The sequence below is a fragment of the Betta splendens genome, chromosome 4 (assembly GCF_900634795.4).
Source record: "Betta splendens chromosome 4, fBetSpl5.4, whole genome shotgun sequence".
Classification (NCBI taxonomy): Eukaryota; Metazoa; Chordata; class Actinopteri; order Anabantiformes; family Osphronemidae; genus Betta; species Betta splendens.
In genome coordinates, this window is record NC_040884.2 from 17707947 (window position 1) to 17729758 (window position 21812).

The following is a 21812-nucleotide window of genomic DNA, read 5'->3' on the forward strand; positions in this document are numbered from 1 at the left end:
GTGCGGTTCGGTTCGGGGGATGCAAGGGCACGCAGAATGCAGGTGGCCGCTCCCGGCAGCGCCGCCCGCGCGTAGCACAGGCGCTGGTTTCACGCTGTCACCGGCGATTATTAGCGCCTTTATTGTCCATGTGATGAATGCGCGTCTTGCGTGTGACATCTGTGTACTGTGATATTCGTGGCTTCCTTATATAATGTCAGTGTCGTGACCTCCTGGGTGTTCTGCTACAGCTCAGCACGCATAATTATGCCATTTCATTGCGCCAGTTAGGGTCCAGATATTATTCCGTTATTATATGTTTTTTTTTATTTCAAACGACCGATGGCTCGTGCAGATCAGTACAAGAACAGCCTATTACTTCACCGACTTAAGACACCACGTGACAGTCTAACGCGTACTCCTCGCTCTGAGCGGTCCATCTCACTTCACCCTAACGCCGGTGTGAGAACCAACACTCCCATGACAGACACGCGACGTGCGCAACGGCCTCGCTTCTTCTAAATAAAATGTTCGCCTTGTCCCAGAAGTTAGACCGAAGACGCGCCTGTTTTAAAGAGAGGCTGCATTCATGGCAACCGGACGTGGGACTGGATCGTCCTGGCAGAGAGGCTGTGAAGCATGTGTCTGGCTCATCCACAGGCTTTATGGTGGTGACACATGCTGGCACATGTTGTTTGGCTGGAGGGCGGCTGTTGCGCAGCTTCTAGAAATAGTAGAAAAAGCCACATTGTGAGCAGAGATGAGCCAACTGGGCCACGCTGTCTCCAGGCCAGAGGTGCCCGGATTCATTGTTACAATTATACACCACAGGATGTTTGGATGCTGAGGCAGCACACATTGTCCTGATGAATGCATCGGGGTCTAGAAGTTGCTGTTAAATGGGGCAGACCTCCGGTGCGAGTGCCATCCTGTTCTCCGCACGCGTCCCCGTGGATTCCCCCGTGTTGCCTTCACTGTAATCTCTTGAAGCCTGACCTCTTGATTCTTTGCTCCAAATAGCAGGCGGCCGCATCCCTTGGTGAATGACGTGTGCAGCCATCAGTCTGTCACGTTTAATCACACATTTGCAAACACAGATACTTCTGAATTAAAGCATCATATTTCTAGTACCGCCTTTAATCACTTCAGATTATTGAAGGGGGAGCATATTGAAGTAATCACAAGTTTATTTTTGGGTGTTGCAGAGTGTAAAGTCCTTTCTCGCTGTGTGTCCGCGGGTCTAGTCTTAACCTACTATTAACAGCATGTGTGTTTTGGGCAGATAATGAGACGTTGTCATGGCTGCAGAGCTGTTGACGATGCCATTTGGGAGATAGAGGCCCAATAAATGGCAGCACAAGAGGTATTTACATGAACTGGACACAAGGGGGCAGTCCTGGCCTGGATACGACTCCATCCCGGTGCGCGTGCATGCAGACACATTTGTAGAGCGCTTACTGTTAAACACGTGGGTTGTGTGTGCGCATGCGTGTGCTATGTGTATATTTACCTGTTGTCCTGTGTTGTTCTCTCCCGCCGCGGCCTCCCCGACGCCCACAGAGCAGTTAGTGTTGACCACGCTTAGGCAGGAGGCCTCTGACCTGCCGGACCCAGGCCGGGGCGCCGGCGCCGGCGCCGCCATGCGCGCCCGCCTCACAGACAGGTCGGACAAAAGTGAGTGCTTGAATGAGACTGGATGAAGCCCCGTGTGTGTCCAGACTCCCAAGGTGCATGTGGCCATGCCGTGCGGGGAGGAAAACCAGCTATGGGCTGCCGACCCCCAACCCCCGGCCCTCAAGAGCTACACCGTCTCATTCAGTCGTCCGGTAAAAAGGTCAAAACCAACAACTGCTGTGGACCCAGAAGAACCTGTAGCTCCTCGGGGCCCGGAGTAATGAATGCTCAACGGCTGCAGAGGCAGCGGCTGCATGCGCTTGTAGACAGCGGCGGCTGATGGGGGCAGATCGATGGGCGCTGGGGGCCCGTAGCGCGAGCATGATGAGGAACACGACAGGTGCATGTACAGCCCGCGGCCCGCGAGCGCTGCTGCATGCGCGCGTGACCCCGGAGAGCGAGGGGACGAGGGTGGAGCAGCATGCTGCATGTTTTCTGCCATTAGTAGATGGATGCTAATCTGCGTGCGTGCAGCCCCGCCTGTAGGATTAGCAGGTTATGGATTAGCAGCAGGTGAACTTGCGGAGCAGACACGGTGGGGATTATCGTGCTCGCTCACTTGGCCGCCCCCCCCCTCCTCCTAAGAGGCTTTCCCCACCGCGGGTGCAAAGGGATCCGTGGGGGGGGAACGCCCGGCGTCAGGTCGGCCCGGGTCCACAAACAGGCCGTAGAGGTCAGACTGGAGGAGCACGGCGGCCACGGGACGGAGCAGTAGCACTGGCAGAGGCCAATGAGGGGAAAGACTTTCATGAATGTGTGTGCATTAACTCAATTAAAACTACTGATATAAGTGACGTATTTGCGCTTCAGTGTTTAGCTCAAGAACTCTTTGGAGGATTATGCAGGTAGGAGGATTAAAACCTGAGACCTTGTTCCAAAGAAGTAATGACTCCAAAAACGTTGCCTCCGTGTTTTCAAAACAAGGAAACAGACATAAAAAACTCTATCATTCTATTATCTGCTACTCAAGTGCAGTTGTTATAAAATATTTTGACAGCTTTTCATATAATAAAGAGTGAGAGAACATGAGGCTGAGAGCATAGTAATTATTATTATTATTATGTAATTATCAGCTGTTCCCTTTCTGGCTCCATCCATGTCTGAGCGGAGTGTTTGAGAGATATTACCAACGTGACTGGATGAATCTACATTGGTGTCATTTAAGACAACGACGGATGTCCTGCTAATTGACACAGGCCTCGTGGAAGCGGTCGACATCGGAGCCGTTCTGTGAGCGAAGGCCGGGCCAGCGTCTGGTGAAATATGCTCTGCCATACTGGAAAACGTAGATGAATTATGCAGCCCGTCCCGATCTATTATTCAGTGGCCTCGCCTGCTTTTTAACAGTGGAGGTTTTGGCGCCGGGCCAGGGCATCCCGAGTTCAACCCCAAAGCACAAGCGCACGCTCGCGATTTTAAAGTGACATCTTCCTCAGATGATGGATTTAATGCTGCGCTGCCTTTGTGATGCATCCAACCGCGCAGGTCGTCATAGTAGGGCGATGATGAAAGGGGTATTCATTTCTACAGCCCTGGTAACCGGAGACGAGGTCTGGGCCTTATTAAGCCACATCAGACTAGTCGCGTCGCGTCTCGGCTACAGGTTATCAGACCTGTGGTACGTGTCCGGCCGGCCCGGGCGCTTCACGTGTAATTGACCTGGCCGCGCTCAAGCTAACGGTTTCGCGCTGACTCATCACCGCCGGCGATGAGTTACGGAGGCGACTACGCCTCGACTCCACCGAGGCATTGATCCCCTCCGAAGTGAATCAGAGTGGAAGTGGGCTGCTGAGAGAGCCGTTATTGATCAGCTGGGAAAGGTAGGGTCTGCAAATAGCTGCACCAGCAGAGAAGGGCGGAAAAGCAGATATTACATCTAAACAGGGAGCGCGTGTTCCTTAGTAACGCGGAACGAGATGAGATTATCTCATAACTAGGAGGAAGCGAGCTTCTTTACCTTTAACCTCCCGCCATCTTGAATCCTTTTCTCCCTCTATCTTGAGCGTGCGCAGCCTTGTTTGCACAGTGCTGAGCTGAGATTGTGACTTACAGCTCTGCTGGGAGGTAACAGCCTGCCCAGAGATCTAGAGATGAGAGATACGGGGCTCATGATCCTCCCGTCCGGGCAGACTTTGACCCCTGCTCCCTGCGCAGGCAGAGCGCGGGCCAGGCCGGGTACGGCGCTAATGCCAGATGATTCCTGGATCACGGCGACGGTTGTGAACTGAGAGTTTACTCGTGAGTAACGCGGGCGCGTCCCCTTCAAATAATCCTCCGATACCGACAGCGCAGTTTCACTCGTGACGCAGCGTTCTGTGGAAAATACAGCGTCTGGCTCGCGCGTAGATCGTTTTACACGTACTCATCTACTACATCAGGCCTGAGTGCTCCATAATGGCATGAACCTAATGTTGGTTAATAATGTGGGGAGAGGGAGGAGCCGCTGGGGGGCTTCAGCGCTGCAGAAATAGATTTTCTCAGAAATTTAATCTGGTAAACTTTAAAGTTTTCCAAGTTCCTGATGCAATTAGGCTGCTATTGTTTTCACGTACAGACTCTTGGCGCAGACAAACCCCAATAACTGATTCACCTGTTCCATAGCAATAATCCAAACATTACGCACTTAAAAGATCATTAAAAGGTCAATTATGACGTAAAAGAAACCTGTATCTGTTGCGCAGACACTTTCTAACTTTAAGCGCGTGGAGCGACCCACGCTCACACACGGGGCGTCTGGCCCTTTAAAAGCGGAGCCCCGGCGCTGCCCCTCCGCAGCGCTGGAGCGGCTCCGCATGGCTTCCCTCCCCGTCGCCTGCGCGCAGCCCAGCATCCAAACAGGAGGGAGGGGAGCGTCCAAAACCGCCGCGAACACAAAGATCTCCGCGGGGCTGCAGGTGGCCAGATGACGCCGCGGCGGATCTCGGCGGGCCAGTATCTGTCGCCGGGGCCGGGAGCCTCCTCTCCGCCGAAGCCGAAGGACGAGACCGGAGAGACGGGCGTGCTGCTGCCGCGTCGGTCCTCGCCCAGGTTCGCACTTGTTGTACGGTACCGGCTGAGTAACGTTCGCGTTGTGCGCAGTCGAGGGCGAGTAACGTCCCGCGCCCGGGGCGCGTGCGGGGGTGAACGAGCGCAGATCACGACGCTCGTTAGGACGCTTGGAGATGACAAAGGCGGACGGGCGGGGAGAGGAGGGGGGGGGGTGGGGGGGGGTCTGCGGGAGGAGAGCGGCGTCGCGTGCTCCTCTCTCTCACTTTTTGGGGGACGCCGCAGGTAATGACCCCGGCGGCGCGGCCGGAGTTGACGCGCGCACGGCGACGCGCTGCTCCGCCGCACGCGCCCGGTGCGTTTGTTTGTTCGCCATTGTGCATCCCTCAGCACATCCATTATACGCGGGGGGTCCCGTGGGCGTCGCGAAGCGCGCGTGTTTGCATTGACACAAGGGGCTGTTTATAGCTGGAAACGTCACCGAACCGAGCCCCGGCAGCCTCAGCACACATCAGCGTACAGTAGCGTCCAGCTGCCAACTAATTGGTCGCCTGCGCTTTTGAACCGTAAACCACGTCTCCCCGTCTATGTCTCTCTCTCTCCCCCCTCCTCCTCCCCCTCCTCCTCCTCCCGCTCCTCTTCCTCTCTCTGCCTCTCGATCGCGCTCACTCAGCCTCGCCTCTCTCCCATCAAACCAACGGTGCAGGACCTGCTTGCTCGTCCACCGGGTACCGCAAGGCAGATGATGAGATGTCCGGGACCACTTCCCAGGCGGAACCCGTAGACGCCACGGCGCGGACGGTGCTGCTCAATCGGCAACAGAGCACCAAGTTCTGCGACAACCACGTCAGGTACGTGGCACTTGAAGGCTTTTATTTTTTATTATTATTGTATTTTGGCTGTGATGGCGTTTTCCGGAAGTTAATCGGTGCCTAAAAAGTAGAAAGTTTACTGAACGTTGTTGATCCTGACTGTGCTGAATATAAACTTAGTTATGTAAATCAAATTAATAAAACGTTGATGCTGTTTAAGTCACAGACTTTGGACCACTGGCATTTTACCCCCGTTTTAAATATTAGCTTTTCTTTAAAAACATAGGTATTTTACAAACAAAACTCTGTCAATAAGACTTTTTAATAGCTCATCCATTAAGTGAGTGATTGCAGCCCTGCGTTGATCCCACTCTTTGACGCAGATGAATCTCACTCTAACTTACCACCCAGTCCCTTCACTTAATACATGAATGAGCATGATTGTTTAAGGCTGGTAAAGTGAACGTGTTTACTGAAAGCCACCTTTGAACACCCCTGTGCTCCGCGTGTGAGAAGCGACGCGGCTCGTCGCAGGGCGAGCAGCTGTGGCGGGAAGAGAACCGGGTCTGACCTCAAGTCTGGACCTGTTAAACGAGGGGGTGTTGGACGTCACGTCATGAAAGTGTGATTCCTTTGTAATTTCCCTTTGGTCCAGCAGTGAAGACCTGAGTGAATATCCTGCTTGTGTGTATGGCTGATGTTTGTTGAACCAGTTCAGATGTGGTCTAGACCCATCAGAGACCAGTACAATTTGTCTCTTGTCATTAGCTTTTTATTATTCCCATTTGTACTGGCGCCATAGGAGCGCTGGGCTCATGTTCTGTGGGCGGAAGGCTTCTCATCTGTCAGCTGGCATTCATTGCTCTTGCCATTATTCTCAGGGGATTCAGTTTCACTTTTAGAGGAGCCGGTTTCAGCTCTGCAAATAAAATTACAGCGCGTATTCCCCGGCCGGCCTGATGAGATTATATGTGGTGTCCTGGTCCTGCTGCGTGCTGATGGGCCGCTCAGAGGCACTCTGGGTCTGGAGGTGTGCCCTTTGAGTTCCCTGTGTTCCTGTAACTCTTTAGTTCATGTTTTAAAGGGTCAATAGCCTTATTGATTTTCTGAGATTAAAGCTTTGTAGCTTTTATATGTGGCCTCCATGCTCTGGCTACCCCATCTACATTTAAATGTATGTAGTTGTAGTCTCAACATGTACATTAGTGCTGATTTCCTGTTTACAAATGCACCTGCTCATTAGTAAAGGACAGACTTATGTGCCTGTGTTTTCTTTCAACGTCTGGGGAACGCCGGCTCTATTTCTTCATGAAAACACGATGACGCCCCAGCAGCGGGAGGGCGTCACCCTGCAGCTAACAGCTGTTAACACCAACAACAAGTTGGAGATGTACAGTATAAAAACACAGCCAGATGTTTTCCCCTTCATGTGTGTGTGTGTGTGTGTGTGTGTGTGTGTGTGTGTGTGTGTGTGTGTGTGTGTGTGTGTGTGTGTGTGTGTGTGTGTGTGTGTGTGTGTGTGTGTGTGTCCAGTATTACTTGTCCTTGATTAGATTAAGGTAGCTCTATCTGCTGGATCACAGGTGTAGTATCAGTGACTGCAGAATACGTTGAGCCCCGGGGTCATGACATTGTGTGTGTGTGCGCGTGTGTGTGTGTGTGTGTGATAGACTTGCATGTGATGCCCTGCTCTTTGTACCTCCGTGTCTGCCTCTGTGTAAAACAGGGGCCGTGGGTCCGTCCCTGAACTTTGGCGTGTTTGCTGTTCGCTGCACAGTTGCACCGCTGCAGATTCCCTTACTTACTCCCTTGGCTTGAAGGTTGCCTTTTTTATTTCTAGCCTCTGTAAAAGCTCTTACAGTAGCTCCTGGCTATAATAAGACTAATCAATGAAGCTGTCTGATCAGGACTCTTGATTGACAGACAGGTGGAGGTTGCAGAGGTTTCTCGCCACAAAATTTTGGGGTTCTGGACCTTAATTTAGATCGCTGGATTAAGACTCAGTCTATGTTTAGCTCTGATGTGTGTGCAGCCTGCAGTGGCTCTGTTTGCCCTCTCAGGTGAAAACCAAGTGTTTCTCGTAGATTTTAGGTGCTGAAACGATGCTTGCAACCTTTAATGGCATTGCTGTTATGTAAAATGTGATTAGTACATCATTTATGCGCGAGTTCTTCTTTTTGCCACGCCTTCATGCCTTTCTCTCCTGGTTTCCCTGCAGCACCACTAAGTATGGGATTCTCACCTTTCTGCCCCGGTTCCTCTACGAGCAGATCAGGCGGGCTGCCAACGCCTTCTTCCTGTTCATCGCCCTCATGCAGGTAAAGCCCAGTTATCAGTCGAACATAATCGGAGTGATAGATACTCATTAAATAGTTTTGCGCTCATCACTTACTGCTTGTTTAGCCGTAAAGAGCCAATGAGATTGAAAACAATATTCCTCATTATGAGTGTTCAAGGTTATTCCACAAAGCCTCGCTTGTCTGATGCATTGCCAGCTAATGTTTGTTTCTGCCGTCACGGCGATGGTCCATTAGAGATGCTTTGAGCTCACTCTACTCTCCATCATCGAACTCTCATGACTTTCATTAGCAAATCCCTGATGTATCGCCCACCGGTCGCTACACCACGCTGGTCCCACTCATCTTCATCCTCACCGTAGCCGGGATCAAGGAGATCATAGAGGACTATGTGAGTACCGCACACAGTGTGGACTTGTAGGAGTTGTCTTATCTAGCTGATGCATCTCTATGTGTGTCTGTGTGTGTGTTTACAGAAACGACACAAAGCAGACAACACGGTCAACAAGAAGAAGACAACAGGTAGGAAGCGTTAGCCTGGTGTTGTGCGTAATCTCTGCACAAGTGTGCATGTGTCTGGGTTTTTTTCGGGGGGGGGGGGTTGTTTTCACGGCTGGCTGAATAGCCCTTGTCCGTCACTCACTACAGTGGAGTCCATGCAGGCCGAGACAAAAGTTTTGTTGCTCTGAATACTGTATGAGAGGCGCTCTATGGTCCGATGACGGCTCTGTTGTCCTTGTCTTTCAGTGCTGCGGAACGGAGCCTGGCAGACGATCATCTGGAAACAGGTATCACCTGTCGCCGTGACGCTGCAGCTCATCCTGTGCTCTCACGCTGTACGAGTCAGGATGACAAGTCTAATAGCCAGACAATCGTCAGCAGGATAAATGTGTAATAATATTAGAACAGCACTTCCTAGTTTGATTAATTGGTGGATAGTAAAGCTAGTTCCCTAATCAATGATCAACATTTTCCATCTGCAGCAATTTTCTATTTCCGCTATCTTTCTTGTATTCAGACTTTGGACTTAGTTAATCAGGCATTCTGAACAGAAGAGAGGATTTATCCAGGTCTATGGCATTCCTTATCTTATCCTCCCTCTGTTCCTGTGAGAAGATGTGTCTGACTGCGAGTACAAAAACTACTGTATGTTGACGCCTCTAGATTATTTGTATTTGTACTGAGTTCATGGACTGTGTTTGTATCTGAATATTAGAGAATAATATGACGCCTTCCCACTATGTGTGGAATGACAGTTCTCCAAAGGTGTGACTCTGCCGAGCTGAACTGTTGACTCATCAGTTCTCCTCTCCCCCTGCCCTTTATCTACCTGCTTCTAATCCTTGTTCCAACGTAAACAGCTGTGAGCTGCTCTGTTATCTTGTGGCTTTCTGTCGATTGGCTGCCTCTTGGCTGATAACTAATGAACCTCTGCTGTTGCCCCCTCTCTGCCCTCACCCACCGGCCCTTCTTTCTCCTCACCTTTTATTCTCTTCCATGTTGTTGCACTTCTGCGTCCTGGCCACAAGGTGGCAGTAGGCGACATAGTGAAGGTGACCAATGGCCAACACCTTCCAGCTGACATGGTTATAGTGTCCTCCAGGTCAGACTCTAGTGTTTGTGTGTCTTCTACTAATTTATTAGTTTAATTTAGGTCAGATTCTTTTTCATTAAATAAATAAATCAATTTACAACGTATTCAGCAAACTATTAATTATCAACGCTACCGGTCGACTGATGACTTTAAGCACTGGCGTCTCTCCTTCTGCTCTCCTGATGCAACTCTACCTCCTCTCCTCAGTGAACCTCAGGCCATGTGTTACACCGAGACCTCCAACCTGGATGGAGAGACCAACCTGAAGATCAGACAGGTACGTCGTTTTGTCAGAGTTTCAGACTCGTCAGTGGTGCATCAGTGAGGACGGTCACATGTACAGGAACTACATTAGAAACAGACAAGAACTGTGGATGAACTTCTCCACCTTAACACATGCTGTGACCTGTGTCACTGGTATTTAGATATTGCTGCAGACTCCGGCTGCTGTGGAAACGTTTAATTATCTAATACTTGTTAGTCTTTGGATCGAAGCAAACTTATGAATTAAAGATGTGAAATGTTAGCGTCACCTTTCAGGACTCTGTATCAAATGAAACCTTACTTAATCACAACCCTCACACATCCAGTCTAACAAAACCTGATCAGGTCTCTTGTTCTTGTGTTCTGTCTTCTTCTGTGACCTTTCGATGACCTGTCTCGTTTTTTTTTCCAGGGTCTGTCTCTTACAGCCAGTTTCCAGACTCTTGATGATTTGATGGCGCTGTCTGGTTGTTTGGAGTGTGAAGGTCCCAACAATCACCTGTATGACTTCACTGGCACGCTGCGACTGGAGAACCAGAAGTGAGACACCCAGTGTTGTATATGCAGATCCCTCTAAATGTAGTCTATCAGGCTTTGTCCTTACTTGTCATTCTCCTCTCAGTCCAGCCCCTCTAGGTCCAGACCAGGTGTTGCTGCGTGGCGCCCAGATCAGGAACACCCAGTGGGTTGTGGGAATCGTTGTCTACACCGGCCATGACTCCAAACTGATGCAGGTGAGTCTAATGAAATGAGTGGAACGCTGGCGTGAAGGGTGATTCCAAACGGTAATAACTGGGGGTTGCTCCGTTTTCATTCACTTCCAAGAATTCCACCAAGGCGCCGCTGAAGCGCTCCAATGTGGAGCGGGTGACCAACATGCAGATCCTGGTCCTGTTCGGCATCCTGCTGGTCATGGCTCTGGTCAGCTCTGTCGGCGCGGCCATCTGGAATAAGGAACACACTGAAGATGCCTGTTGGTACCTGTCCCGAGCTGGTGAGAGCATCTACACGGACACGTCACAGACTCTATAACCGAGGTCTCCGTACAATGATGATGCAATATTATGTGCACGTGCAGGTGACATCTCCACTAACTTTGCATACAACCTGCTGACGTTCATCATCCTGTACAACAACCTGATCCCCATCAGCCTGCTGGTCACTCTGGAGGTGGTCAAATTCACACAGGCCCTGTTCATCAACTGGGTACAATATGTTTGTTTCTGCTGTCTAATAAATGAGCTTGAGTGTTAAAACATCCCTGAACCCTGAACTTGATTCTTATTCTCAGGATGTGGAGATGTACTACTCTGAGACGGACACGCCGGCCATGGCTCGAACGTCTAACCTCAACGAGGAACTAGGCCAGGTGGGTTCCTCACCTTGTTCTCTGTTAGAGGGTTTAGTTAAGGAAGCAACAGTAATGACTAACACTTGGCTTCTGATCTTCGTTTCCAGGTGAAATATCTCTTTTCCGACAAGACGGGAACGCTGACTTGTAACGTAATGCACTTTAAGAAGTGTACCATTGCTGGAATCACCTATGGGTGAGTCGTGTTTTTATTAAAATTTGCTCTTTCCTCTCCTCCTACTAAATCAAATCAAGCCAAGGATGTTAATGCTTGCTTGAATCTCTAATTGTTACACTAATTCATGTCTTTAACTTTCTGCTAACAAAGCAGGGGCCATTTTTAATTTCGTAGACTGAACTCTTGCACGTCTTTGCAAATAAACTAATCAGCTCTGAACTGATTCTGATTTCTTTCGCGAAACAACCGCCTTCATGGCTGCAGCCATTTCCCTGATCTTGACTGTGATCGCTCGATGGAGGACTTCAGGTTAGTGGCCTGGGCCTTCACCTGACTTTCCCTTTGCACCATTGATTTTATAAACTAATGCTCTGCACCTTCTGAATAAATAATGGTCACAAGTTCTAAAGTATTTTAAAAAAAATCTGTGTTGCAGCAACCTTCCGTCCAACAGCCACAACTCCACAGAGTTCGATGACCCGACTCTGATCCAAAACATTGAGAAGAACCATGTAGGTGTCTCTACAGCACACGCTTAAAAACTAGCCGGTCCACCACCCATAACCGTGTCTGCTCTGCTTGTGTGCGTGTTTTAGCCCACATCGCCTCACATCTGTGAGTTCCTCACAATGATGGCAGTGTGCCACACGGTGGTCCCCGAGAGGGAGGACGACCAGATCATCTACCAGGCCTCGTCCCCGGATGAGGGGGCGCTGGTCAAAGGGGCCAAAGGCCTCGGCTTTGTCTTCACCGCCCGGACGCCACATTCAGTCATCATCGATGCAGTAAGTGTGTGCGTTTGTGTGAAAACGGGACATCGGCTGTGTGGGACCGCAGAGACTGATACTGTGTGATTTTCAGAGAGGAAAAGAGATGAGCTATGAGCTGCTGAACGTACTGGAGTTTTCCAGGTAACAGCCATAAATGTCCAGTCACTCAGTCAGTACAAAGGTGCGATATCAGATTCTAGCAACGAAGACTGCCGTTTCCTTTTCAGTAACCGCAAGCGCATGTCTGTGGTGGTCAGGACGCCCAACGGGAAGCTGCGGCTGTACTGCAAAGGAGCTGTATGTTTATCTCATCAACGCAAAAAATGCCTATGTAAAAGGCCTCTGAGCTGTTTTCCACAACCTGCTCTACTTTCTTTCTGAACCATTTACGTTCTGCAGGACAACGTTATTTTCGAGCGTCTCACCGAGGCGTCGCAGTACAAAGATTTAACCATTGCTCACCTGGAACAGTTTGCTACTGAAGGTAAGAAGGCGACGGAGAAAGATGAAAGCATTTTTTAAGAGTTACAGTACACACTCTGCATCAAATTAGAGTGCGATCATCCCTAAGTTTCCAACATGTTCCTCTTGCCAGAATAAAATTGGCTTCTACTATATACAATACACTTCAAGTTAAAATGTATTTTTTGGTCTGTGGCACCACTGATTGACTGTCTTACCCTCCTCTGACGCATTCAGGACTAAGGACTCTGTGTTTTGCCTATGTGGACCTGGAGGAGGAGGCCTACCAGGAATGGCTGAAGGAATACAATCGGGTCAGCACCGTACTCAAAGACCGTGCTCAAAAGCTGGAGGAGTGTTATGAGCAGCTGGAAAAGGTAAAGGCATCGCGTGGTTACGTTTTTGTAGCATTTGGAAATAGGATAATGAAATGTATTGTGCTCACGTCTCCCACCCAGCTCATTAGGGCTCAGACTTCTTTCAGAACACACTGTGTGCCAGCAGGTGGCAGAGTGGCTCCACGTTCCCCACACTCTCCTAAAGCTCAGCAGCTTGTATTAAGTTTTATAAATACTGGTTACTTCACCTTCATGAAAGCTTAGGTTAGGTGTGGACTGTCGGGTAACACTGTTACAAATAGTTCCAAGCAGGGACTTGATCTTATACAGCAGGCAGGGAAACCAGATTACAAGCAGCGAGCGAAGGTGAGAAAAGTAGGTGAAGAGTAAAAATAAAGAGGAAGCAGCAGGAGGAGGGGGTCTCAGACTGGGAGACCACAGGGGTAATTACCTCGGCTAGCCTGCAAAGAGCCCCATAAAAGGGGAGTCAACAAAACAGTAGTTTTAATCTGTGTGCGTGAGTGTGTCTAATGAGGGTACACGTGCATTTAAATGCTGAACAAATTAAAATGCGGGGGAGGGGGCTTCTTGGCGCAAAGACACAGAGTTGGTGCAGAGGTTTAAAATATGCCGCTGGAACTCAAACTAAGTGAGCGCTTCGACTGCCAGCCTCTAATTAGGAAGGCATGATGTTTGCTGGGGACCCGCTTGGACCTCGCTCGCAGGCTGGTGGCACCGTTTGCAGACGCAATTTGATTTAATTTAAGCTAACATCCTCCTCTGGATCTCAAACAGTTGGCCTGTGTGCCTTTGTTTCCCCGTCGGCAGAACCTGATGCTGCTGGGGGCCACGGCCATAGAGGACCGTCTCCAGGCCGGCGTGCCCGAGACCATCGCCACGCTGATGAGGGCCGACATCAAGATCTGGGTCCTCACTGGGGACAAGCAGGAAACGGCCATCAACATAGGTGACGGGAACGAGCTTGACAGTAGGGTGTGAGGAGGAGGCGGAGGGATGCTGTGGAGGTCCGGTGGGCTGCAGAGCTAATGATTCCTGGTTTCAAGCTGCGAACACGCAGCACCCTCATTTACCGCGTCTGCGTGTCTACAAACAGCTATTTTCCCTGCTCGCTCGCACGGGACAGCGTTCAGTTGTACACGACACCACCTGTGTTTTGGGTTCGGCTGAACCTAATCTCTTTCCCATCCCTCGTTCTTCATCTGTTTTCCTTTCTCAGGTTACTCCTGTCGCCTGGTGACACACGGCATGTCTCTGGTCGTCGTCAACGAGGACTCTCTGGACGTGAGTGAGACGCTCGTTGCTCCTAATGATTAGTTTTACAGTAGCGGGGCCCTTTGTGTTTGTGGAGCAGGCAGAGGGTCCGAGGGTGACAGTGGGAACTAAGGTGTGGTCCACACACAGTTTGGTGGGTGGGGTTCATTGTGTGTTCACAGGTGCTGGTAATTAAAGTCTCTAGTGTCCCTTTTTAGAGCAAGGACTGAATGGAAAGTAGAACTGAACTGTCATTCCCTCCCCTCTCCCTTTCTTTACCTTTTCAAAAGCATCCACCTACAGTAGCTGTCATTCACTGGTCAAACACTATTCTCACACTGTTTTTTTTTTTATCATCATCAGTTTTTCATTCCCACTGCGATGTAGGGTGAGAGCGGAGACGCTCTCTAATGTCTAGATTAGATTTATGTGTTCTTTGCGTTCAAGGTCCCAAATGTGACAGCTGAGTGGCTTAATGACTGTCATGTGTCTCTGCCCTGTCGCAAACAGCCTCAGACTCTTAAGCGTCTGCTTGTCCTCTGACACAAAAACACTTTTTTACTTTGTTTATTTCAACCAGTGCTGGCACTGTGTGTGTGTGTGTGTGTGTGTGTGTGTGTGTGTGTGTGTGTGTGTGTGTGTGTGTGTGTGTGTGTGTGTGTGTGTGTGTGTGTGTGTGTGTGTGTGTGTGTGTGTGTGTGTGTGTGTGTGTGAAAAACCTTGTTGAGGCATTTATGTTTACATTCAGACTTCCCTCATTAACTGTACGTCATCGCAGAAGCAGCTTGTGCCATGATGTTGAGTCTGTAGCTCGAAGAGCACATCATTACATCTAATTCAAATGTTAGATTTTTATGTTATTATTTGTAATATTTTTATATACATTTCTGTGATGGAGCATTTTCTGAGTCGATGTGTTCTAGAGGTTCACCAGCTGCTCTGTAATTGACAAGGAAATGTCTCATATTGTGATGAAGGAACTCCTCCTTTGTTATTCTTGCTGGAGACGCTGAAACCGAGGAGCTGTGGGTTCAGTGGGTTCTTGTGGAGCGCTGCGCTAACACTGGGAGCGATATCTGGCCGACACGCACGCGAACACGGGCCGCCGCTTTTTTCTGCCGCTCGTATGCAACACGCTGCGAAGCGTGGGAGGTTTGTAGTGCGAACGCATCACGGCCGTCATGGAATGGAATAAACACTGTGACAAACCGCTGCAATAAAACGCTGAAACAACGGGGGAGGAGGGAGTTCATTCACATGCGTTTATACTCCACTAACATCCTACAATCTGGGCTTTATCGTCAAACCAGACGTCTTCACCTCCAACCCTGTCTCATACGCGTGTCCATGTGTCCTCTGTTGCCGTGGCGACCTCAGAGGGGTCTGGAGGCCGGCGTGGATGAAAGAGATTCTGCCTTATCTTGCACTTAAAATAACTCCTCAGCTCCTTTTGTACACTATAACGTGCACGTGAGCGAAGACAGAAGCTGCTTATCACAGTCCCGCCTGGAGGTCAACGTCTTGCACCCTTTGCGTCTTCTCCCTGAGTTGGTTCCACCCTCCGGTGTCAGCGATGGGGCCGCTCCGTGTGGCGGCATCAGATCAGCGCAGTTGTCGGTTCTGGCAGCAGATGCATCGCCCGCGCCCCCTCCTCCCCCTCCTCCCCCTTTTACGGCGTAACCATGTCTCCTTCACACTACTTGTGGCACATCTGTCAGCACCCTCTGTGCCCACAGGAAGCCACTACACGGAGCGAGTGTGTGAGAGCGGCAACAAGACACAAAACGTGTGTGTCTGTCATGTTGACAGCGCAGTGAAAGGCTGTTAATAAAGAAAAGGGGGCGTATTTATTATACTTCATACATGCGAGACAAAGTCTGGATACAGAATGAAAAGGGGGGAGGTCTGTCTGAGGCATGTGGTGGCAATGAGTGAGGGGTAACTCGATCTCCTTTTGGTGCTCCTCCTCATCAAAACAAACCACGTGAGCAATGCCTCCTGGGTAAACGGTTTGCGACTGCTGAAGCTGTGACATGTGCCAGCTGTCACCTTCAGATCACACACACACACACACACACACACACACACACACACACACACACACAGGCCACTGTTAAAACTGAAGGTCACATCAGCACGTGATTGTTTCACGCTTTTATTTTGAAGTGACGCTCGCTGATGCCATGTGTTGGTTTGAGCCTTTTTACCTTAATTTAACCCCTCGAACGCCTCATTCAGTGAGGCAGACACACACACACACCAGTCTGAATGTTCATCACATGCAACTTTCCCACAATCCCCCTGTCCACGTCCGGCTTACACAAACAGCATCTCTCCTCTGCTCATCCGTCATGCTTGCACACGCTCGGACGTCGTCGTGCACCGACTGCTAGCGCGCTATTGTTCTGGCACCGTCCCTCCGGCCTTGCTGCTAAACTCCACGTGTGTGTCTGTGTGTGTGTCTGGCTCATCAGGAGGATGTGGGTGTTTGCACAGATGCGCGGGCTGATAATTAAACGCGCATTAAATCTGGCCGGTGACAGAATCTGCAGTTCAGAGAGGAGCGCGTCTTTCTCTGCCTGCGTTTCATTCAGCGGCTCGCTCTCTCGCCGACTTTCCACCCGTCTCGTTCACACTCCTTGTCTCTCATCACCCCCACCCACTCCCCCCATCCTTTTCCCATTCGTCTTGCTTGGTGCTTGTGTTTTCTGCTCTGCCTAGATGCATTTATTATAGTGGCACAAGTGGGTGAGCTCTGTGGCCTGGAACAGCTCAACAGCTGGTGCTGCCGTCCTCACTGTGTTCATTTATACACACACACACTATATGTGTGTGCGTTCTCATGCATTGTATGGTAAAGCATGCGGTGAGAGAAGGCGACCTGTGATATCTCTAACCGCCTCCATGCTCTGCTCATATACCGATCCAAATATAAGCCTGATAAAATTCCGCGCGCAGGGGCCGGCGAGCACGCTTCACAAAGAGCACATGTGTGCGCTCCCCGGCGAGTTTCCACCGTCTTCAGGCTCAGATGCACGCGGAAAAAACGCCGTTTATTTTGGCCCTTTAAACGTTCGCGCTAATGAGACCTGTCAGAGGGCAATCGACGAATTAAGCATGCTTTCCTCCAGAAATAGCAGGTAATTTAGTGTGAGAATGAGGGGAAATGCAGAGTCATGCACTTTTTAGTTTTTTGTTTTTTTTTGTCCGTTTGATCTCACGTTTGAAAATGTTAACAGATTACAGTGGAACAATGAGATTGTGTTCCTGTTCCTGTTCAGAGGAGACGCTGGGGTCTGCACCAGCCTGTCGGCCTTAAGAGTTAACCGGTGTTTGCACATTAGTTAGCGTTTTAATCCCCCAGAGCTCCCTGCAGACTAATCCTGGTTATTATCCCAGATTGTCTGCGCTCTGAACGAACCTGCTGCGACAAGTCACAGTGCGGCATTGGCACGTTGTGTGCGTTTGAGTTGAGGAGTTGACCAACTCATGCGACCCTCGCTCTGAAAAGCTCACGGTTTGCTCCTCGCTGAAGATCACACGCAGCCGACGGCTCCGCCAAGTTTACGTTTCCTTTATATAAATGTGCAGCTGTCGCCTAACAAATCACAGCCTCGCAGAATCAGACGCCGTACATTAGGACACCCTCCACCCACAATGTGTGTAATGCACTCTGCTTTACACAATCATCAGTCATTTCACTTCCACTGTTTACTTTGTGTAATGCTGAAGAGACGTTTTTTTGTGCGGCAAACAGGGAAGAGGAGCCTTTGATTCCCATCACTTGTATATGACACACAGACACACACACGTTTTTTACTCCTCTTTTAAAACGCACACATGCTTTGAGTTTCAGACCTCTGACAACCTGTAATCTCCTTTAATCCTTTCATTATGTTTTTGTTTTCCTTTCCCCTGTTTGGGGGGGAAAAGGTGAATGCAAACAGGAATTCCGGCATACAAAGAAAAACACACAGCCTCAGGCTGAGAAAACAAGAGCGGGGAATTTTTTGGGAAAAGGAGGGACACTTATGTGCGGAGGGAACGCATGTGTGCATCGCTATTTGGCACGAGAGAGAATTAGAGAGAGAGAGAATTAGAGAGAGAGAGAGAGAGAGAGAGAGAGAGGCCGCATTGTTCTGGTGATTTTTGTGTGTGTGTGTGTGTGTGTGTGTGTGTGTGTGTGTGTGTGTGTGTGTGTGTGTGTGTGTGTGTGTGTGTGTGTGTGTGTGTGTGTGTGTGTGTGTGTGTGTGTGATCCCTCTGCGGATCACTGGATTCTCCCAGGTCCGATGGCCGCCAGTGACCGGCCAGTCAGTCAGCGCGCTGCGGTGCCGTCCTGAACGGCTGAACTTTACGTTGGCTCTTTTAATTATTTTGATTACACAGGAGCAAATTCTTTCCGCGGATGAAAGCGGCCCGAGCGGCCCGGACCATGTGTCTTCCATTTACCGCCGGTGGTTTTGACCTTTCAACAAATTGGTTCGCATGTTTTGATGAGTGTGATTTGTATGTTCTCCGCATTTTAGAAAACCTGACGGGAGGCATTAGATGAGGATTTAGGATTGTTGGCAGGTCTGAGGTGTTATCGTGCAGTACATCCGTATGAGCACTAATGTCTTTGTGTGTGTAACAGACTCCTGTCTAATAAATGTCCAAGTACCACAGCAGTCATGACCCAGTCTTCTTGCCTGCTCTTAGGCCACACGTGCCACGTTGACGGCCCACTGCTCGTCCCTCGGCGACTCCCTGAGGAAGGAGAACGAGCTGGCGCTGATCATCGATGGCCAGACGCTGAAATACGCCCTGTCCTTCGAGCTCCGGCAGGCCTTCCTCGACTTGGCCCTGTCCTGCAAGGCCGTCATCTGCTGCCGGTATGGAGGACTCATTTGTCTCACGCACGCACGCTGCCCAGTTATGCTTTTTACAATATTTATGCCAAGCCCAGTTGTCCTCTGTGATGTGAATTCAGCTTTCAGCCTCCTCCCGCCTGCAAGATATCAGTCAGCAGCTTTCTTTCAGAAAGAGGAAAGCTAAAAAAATTAGTAATAATTTATCATGGCCAGTGATTAAATTTATTTCTCCAAAATGCGGCAGATTTTCCTGAATCAGCACTTGGAGCCAATAAAAGGAGCGTGAAGTAGGAAATTCTATTAAAGCATGAACAAATGTCATAAAAACGACAGTCAGAGTTTATGTGTGACTAAAAAGCAGAAACAAATCAGTCTGCAAGAAATCTAGATGAGGTCTGGAATTTTAATCTGTCAGGAGAACGAACAACGTGTGCAGATACAGAGTCAGTGTGTTGTGGTGGGAAAGCCCCCGTGAGGAAGGCAACGCTGACAACGTGATGAAACTTAAAAATATTAAAGCTCTGAAAACGATTTTTTAATGCAACATTTGGACGTAAAGTATGAGACCGTTGTGAGGCGTTCACTTACTCTGTTGATGCTGTGGACACTTGCGGTGTCCAATATTTTACACAGCGGTCAAGCGTTAGGATCCAGTTCAAGTCGGTGTCATTTTTATATCAACAAATCGCATAAAAAATCAAGTCATGGCACCTCACATATAGAGTTTGCTTATTCCCAACAATCCCCTTTTGATCAGACTTCCTTGATTACAGCTGAGAGCCAACTTTTTATAGGTATTCATCTGCCCTGACATTGTCTGGGATGTTGCCCAGGTGTAATGTAACAAAAGAGCAGTTCCAGAAATTTAAATGCTTTTTTCTTCTAATCTGTTGCCAGCGTTGAATGACTGATGGGCTTTTACTCTAAAGACGCTTCACACAACAAGTGTTTTAGAAAGCGAATCATCATAAAGGTCACGCATGAGCTTCCCCCACTTTCTTTGGTCTGCGTAAATCGTAAACTTGCCTCTGATTCCCAGAGTAAACAAATTAACAACTAGAACCTGTTAAATGAAAAATGCACCCAAACACTTAAGGGAAGGATCCATTGAAGTTCACCGCAAACAGTCTAATTCCCACACAGAGAGAGAGAGAGAGAGAGAGAGAGAGAGAGAGAGAGAGAGAGAGAGTGTGTGTGTGTGTGTGTGTGTGTGTGTGTGTGTGTGTGTGTGTGTGTGTGTGTGTGTGTGTGTGTGTGTGTGTGTGTGTGTGTGTGTGTGAGTGTAAAGGTTGTCAGCTAATGGGTGACTATAATGAAAGGCCGTCGTGCTGCACACCGGGAGTGATGTACTGCAATGCACCGCGTGGAAATGTCAGAGTCATGACTCACTTACTGCTGGCAACACACAAATGGGCACCAGCACACGCGGAGCATCGCCGTTACACACGTCTATTGATACTAAGTGCACTCGCCTCATAGATTGTGTACTTTGTGTTCCCTTTTTTGGGCATGTTCCACTCGGCACCAGCTGGGATGTTAAACCAGAGTTTCCACTTGTCCTTTGTCTGTATGTCTGAGTAACGTGTGTGCCTGCGTGCGTGTGTGTGTGTGTGTCTCCATTGCTTATTCAGCCCATGTCCGTGTTCCGGTCAGACTGCAAAAGACAAAACTCCAGATGATCAAGCGAATTATCAGGATTTATGCCTCGGGTAATGGTGTCCCTCAGTGACATAGACATCTATTGCGTTGATATGCATGTGTTCCTGACTTCCCCGCGTTTGTTTATATGACTTAGCGGCGGTTTATTTTCTGCTCAGCTCCACCATGAAGACGACTGAGAGCCTTTCATCTCTTCAGTGCCACTTAGCTCAGCCAGACACTGTTTGGAGGAAAGGTAGAGCGAGACTGAGACGAGGATACAGTAGGGAGAGATGCACAAGTAGACACATTCACGCAGGACAAAAAACCTGATCCGGATCCCGTCCATTAGGAAACATCCTGCAGCGTGTGGGTTGGGGCACGATTTGTGTGTAAATGAGTGTATTGTTGCACACGCACACACCTATTCATGAATATTGAACAGACCACCATGCTCTGAGATTTCAGCTTGACCGGAACTTGGTCCTCGCTGCATATTCATGGAGGATAGAGGTGTGTGTGTGTGTGTGTGTGTGTGTGTGTGTGTGTGTGTGTGTGTGTGTGTGTGTGTGTGTGTGTGTGTGTGTGTGTGTGTGTGTGTGAGAGAGAGAAAACGTTTAAGCATCTGCTTCTCATGAGTGCACTACGTGTGCAAAATGCTGCAACATCACTCATTAGCTGTTATTATAATTAAACCAGAACCCTTGTAAACACGGTTGGGTACTAGACACAGAAACGTCCGTGTAATGGTGACCCCCTCCTCTTTCTAGGAACCGGTTGAAGTAGTAGCCTCACCTTATGTGTATAGTCCAGTGCTGAGTCTTAGATTACCTTCACCCATCAGAGGCTCAGGTAATGAGTGTAATCAGTAACATAAAGTTAATATTTAATACCTGGAAATAAATGTGCTTTCCGCTATCTGATGGTTAGAGCTACAGTGGCTGATTTTAAAGTATATGAATGAAGATCAGGTAAAACAACTTTTTAACACAAAAATTGTATCTTGAAGTTATTTATATATTACACTGTGGGAAATATAAGTGACGTTTTTATACAAATTTAATCCTGGTCCCAGGATCGGCTTTCTCCCAGGCCTCCTTTTGTAGATGGATTTGTTTTCACTGCACAGGTTGCTAGTAATAAGAACAAGACTCCCTTAAGCTGTGAATGACAGGCAGCAGCACCGCCTCCTCATACAACAGCGTGTTGTGAAAACAGAGATGAAGACAAACTCAATCTTAGTCTCTGGGCCCAGAATGCAGCATTGAAGAATGTAAACACAGTGTGTGGGGTTGGGGTTTTTATTTCTCACACAGCCTCCTGCTAAAACCAGAACCAGTAAAGTG

The 21812-nt window shown here is 49.1% G+C and overlaps 1 protein-coding gene across 9 annotated transcripts in view; it reads left to right on the top strand.

Moving 5' to 3' along the window:
* atp8a2 (ATPase phospholipid transporting 8A2) overlaps positions 1-21812 on the top strand; it is a 33031-nt gene that overhangs the window by 430 nt on the left and 10789 nt on the right. The window contains exons 2-25 of one of the 9 annotated variants that reach the window (XM_029146326.3): positions 1540-1653; positions 5312-5489; positions 7669-7768; positions 8040-8138; positions 8224-8269; positions 8495-8535; positions 9277-9350; positions 9549-9618; positions 10018-10145; positions 10228-10339; positions 10431-10599; positions 10684-10811; positions 10897-10974; positions 11064-11152; positions 11399-11443; positions 11571-11646; positions 11731-11919; positions 11996-12045; positions 12132-12201; positions 12304-12388; positions 12604-12743; positions 13533-13671; positions 13942-14006; positions 18677-18849. In XM_029146326.3, the coding sequence (XP_029002159.1) occupies positions 1540-1653; positions 5312-5489; positions 7669-7768; positions 8040-8138; positions 8224-8269; positions 8495-8535; positions 9277-9350; positions 9549-9618; positions 10018-10145; positions 10228-10339; positions 10431-10599; positions 10684-10811; positions 10897-10974; positions 11064-11152; positions 11399-11443; positions 11571-11646; positions 11731-11919; positions 11996-12045; positions 12132-12201; positions 12304-12388; positions 12604-12743; positions 13533-13671; positions 13942-14006; positions 18677-18849 (2458 nt within the window). Of the gene's footprint in view, positions 1-1539; positions 1654-1695; positions 3892-3938; positions 4681-5311; positions 5490-7668; positions 7769-8039; positions 8139-8223; positions 8270-8494; positions 8536-9276; positions 9351-9548; positions 9619-10017; positions 10146-10227; positions 10340-10430; positions 10600-10683; positions 10812-10896; positions 10975-11063; positions 11153-11398; positions 11444-11570; positions 11647-11730; positions 11920-11995; positions 12046-12131; positions 12202-12303; positions 12389-12603; positions 12744-13532; positions 13672-13941; positions 14007-18676; positions 18850-21812 lie in introns of those variants that run through there. The other 8 variants (XM_029146327.3, XM_055508529.1, XM_055508527.1 and 5 more) reach the window with 8 other exon arrangements.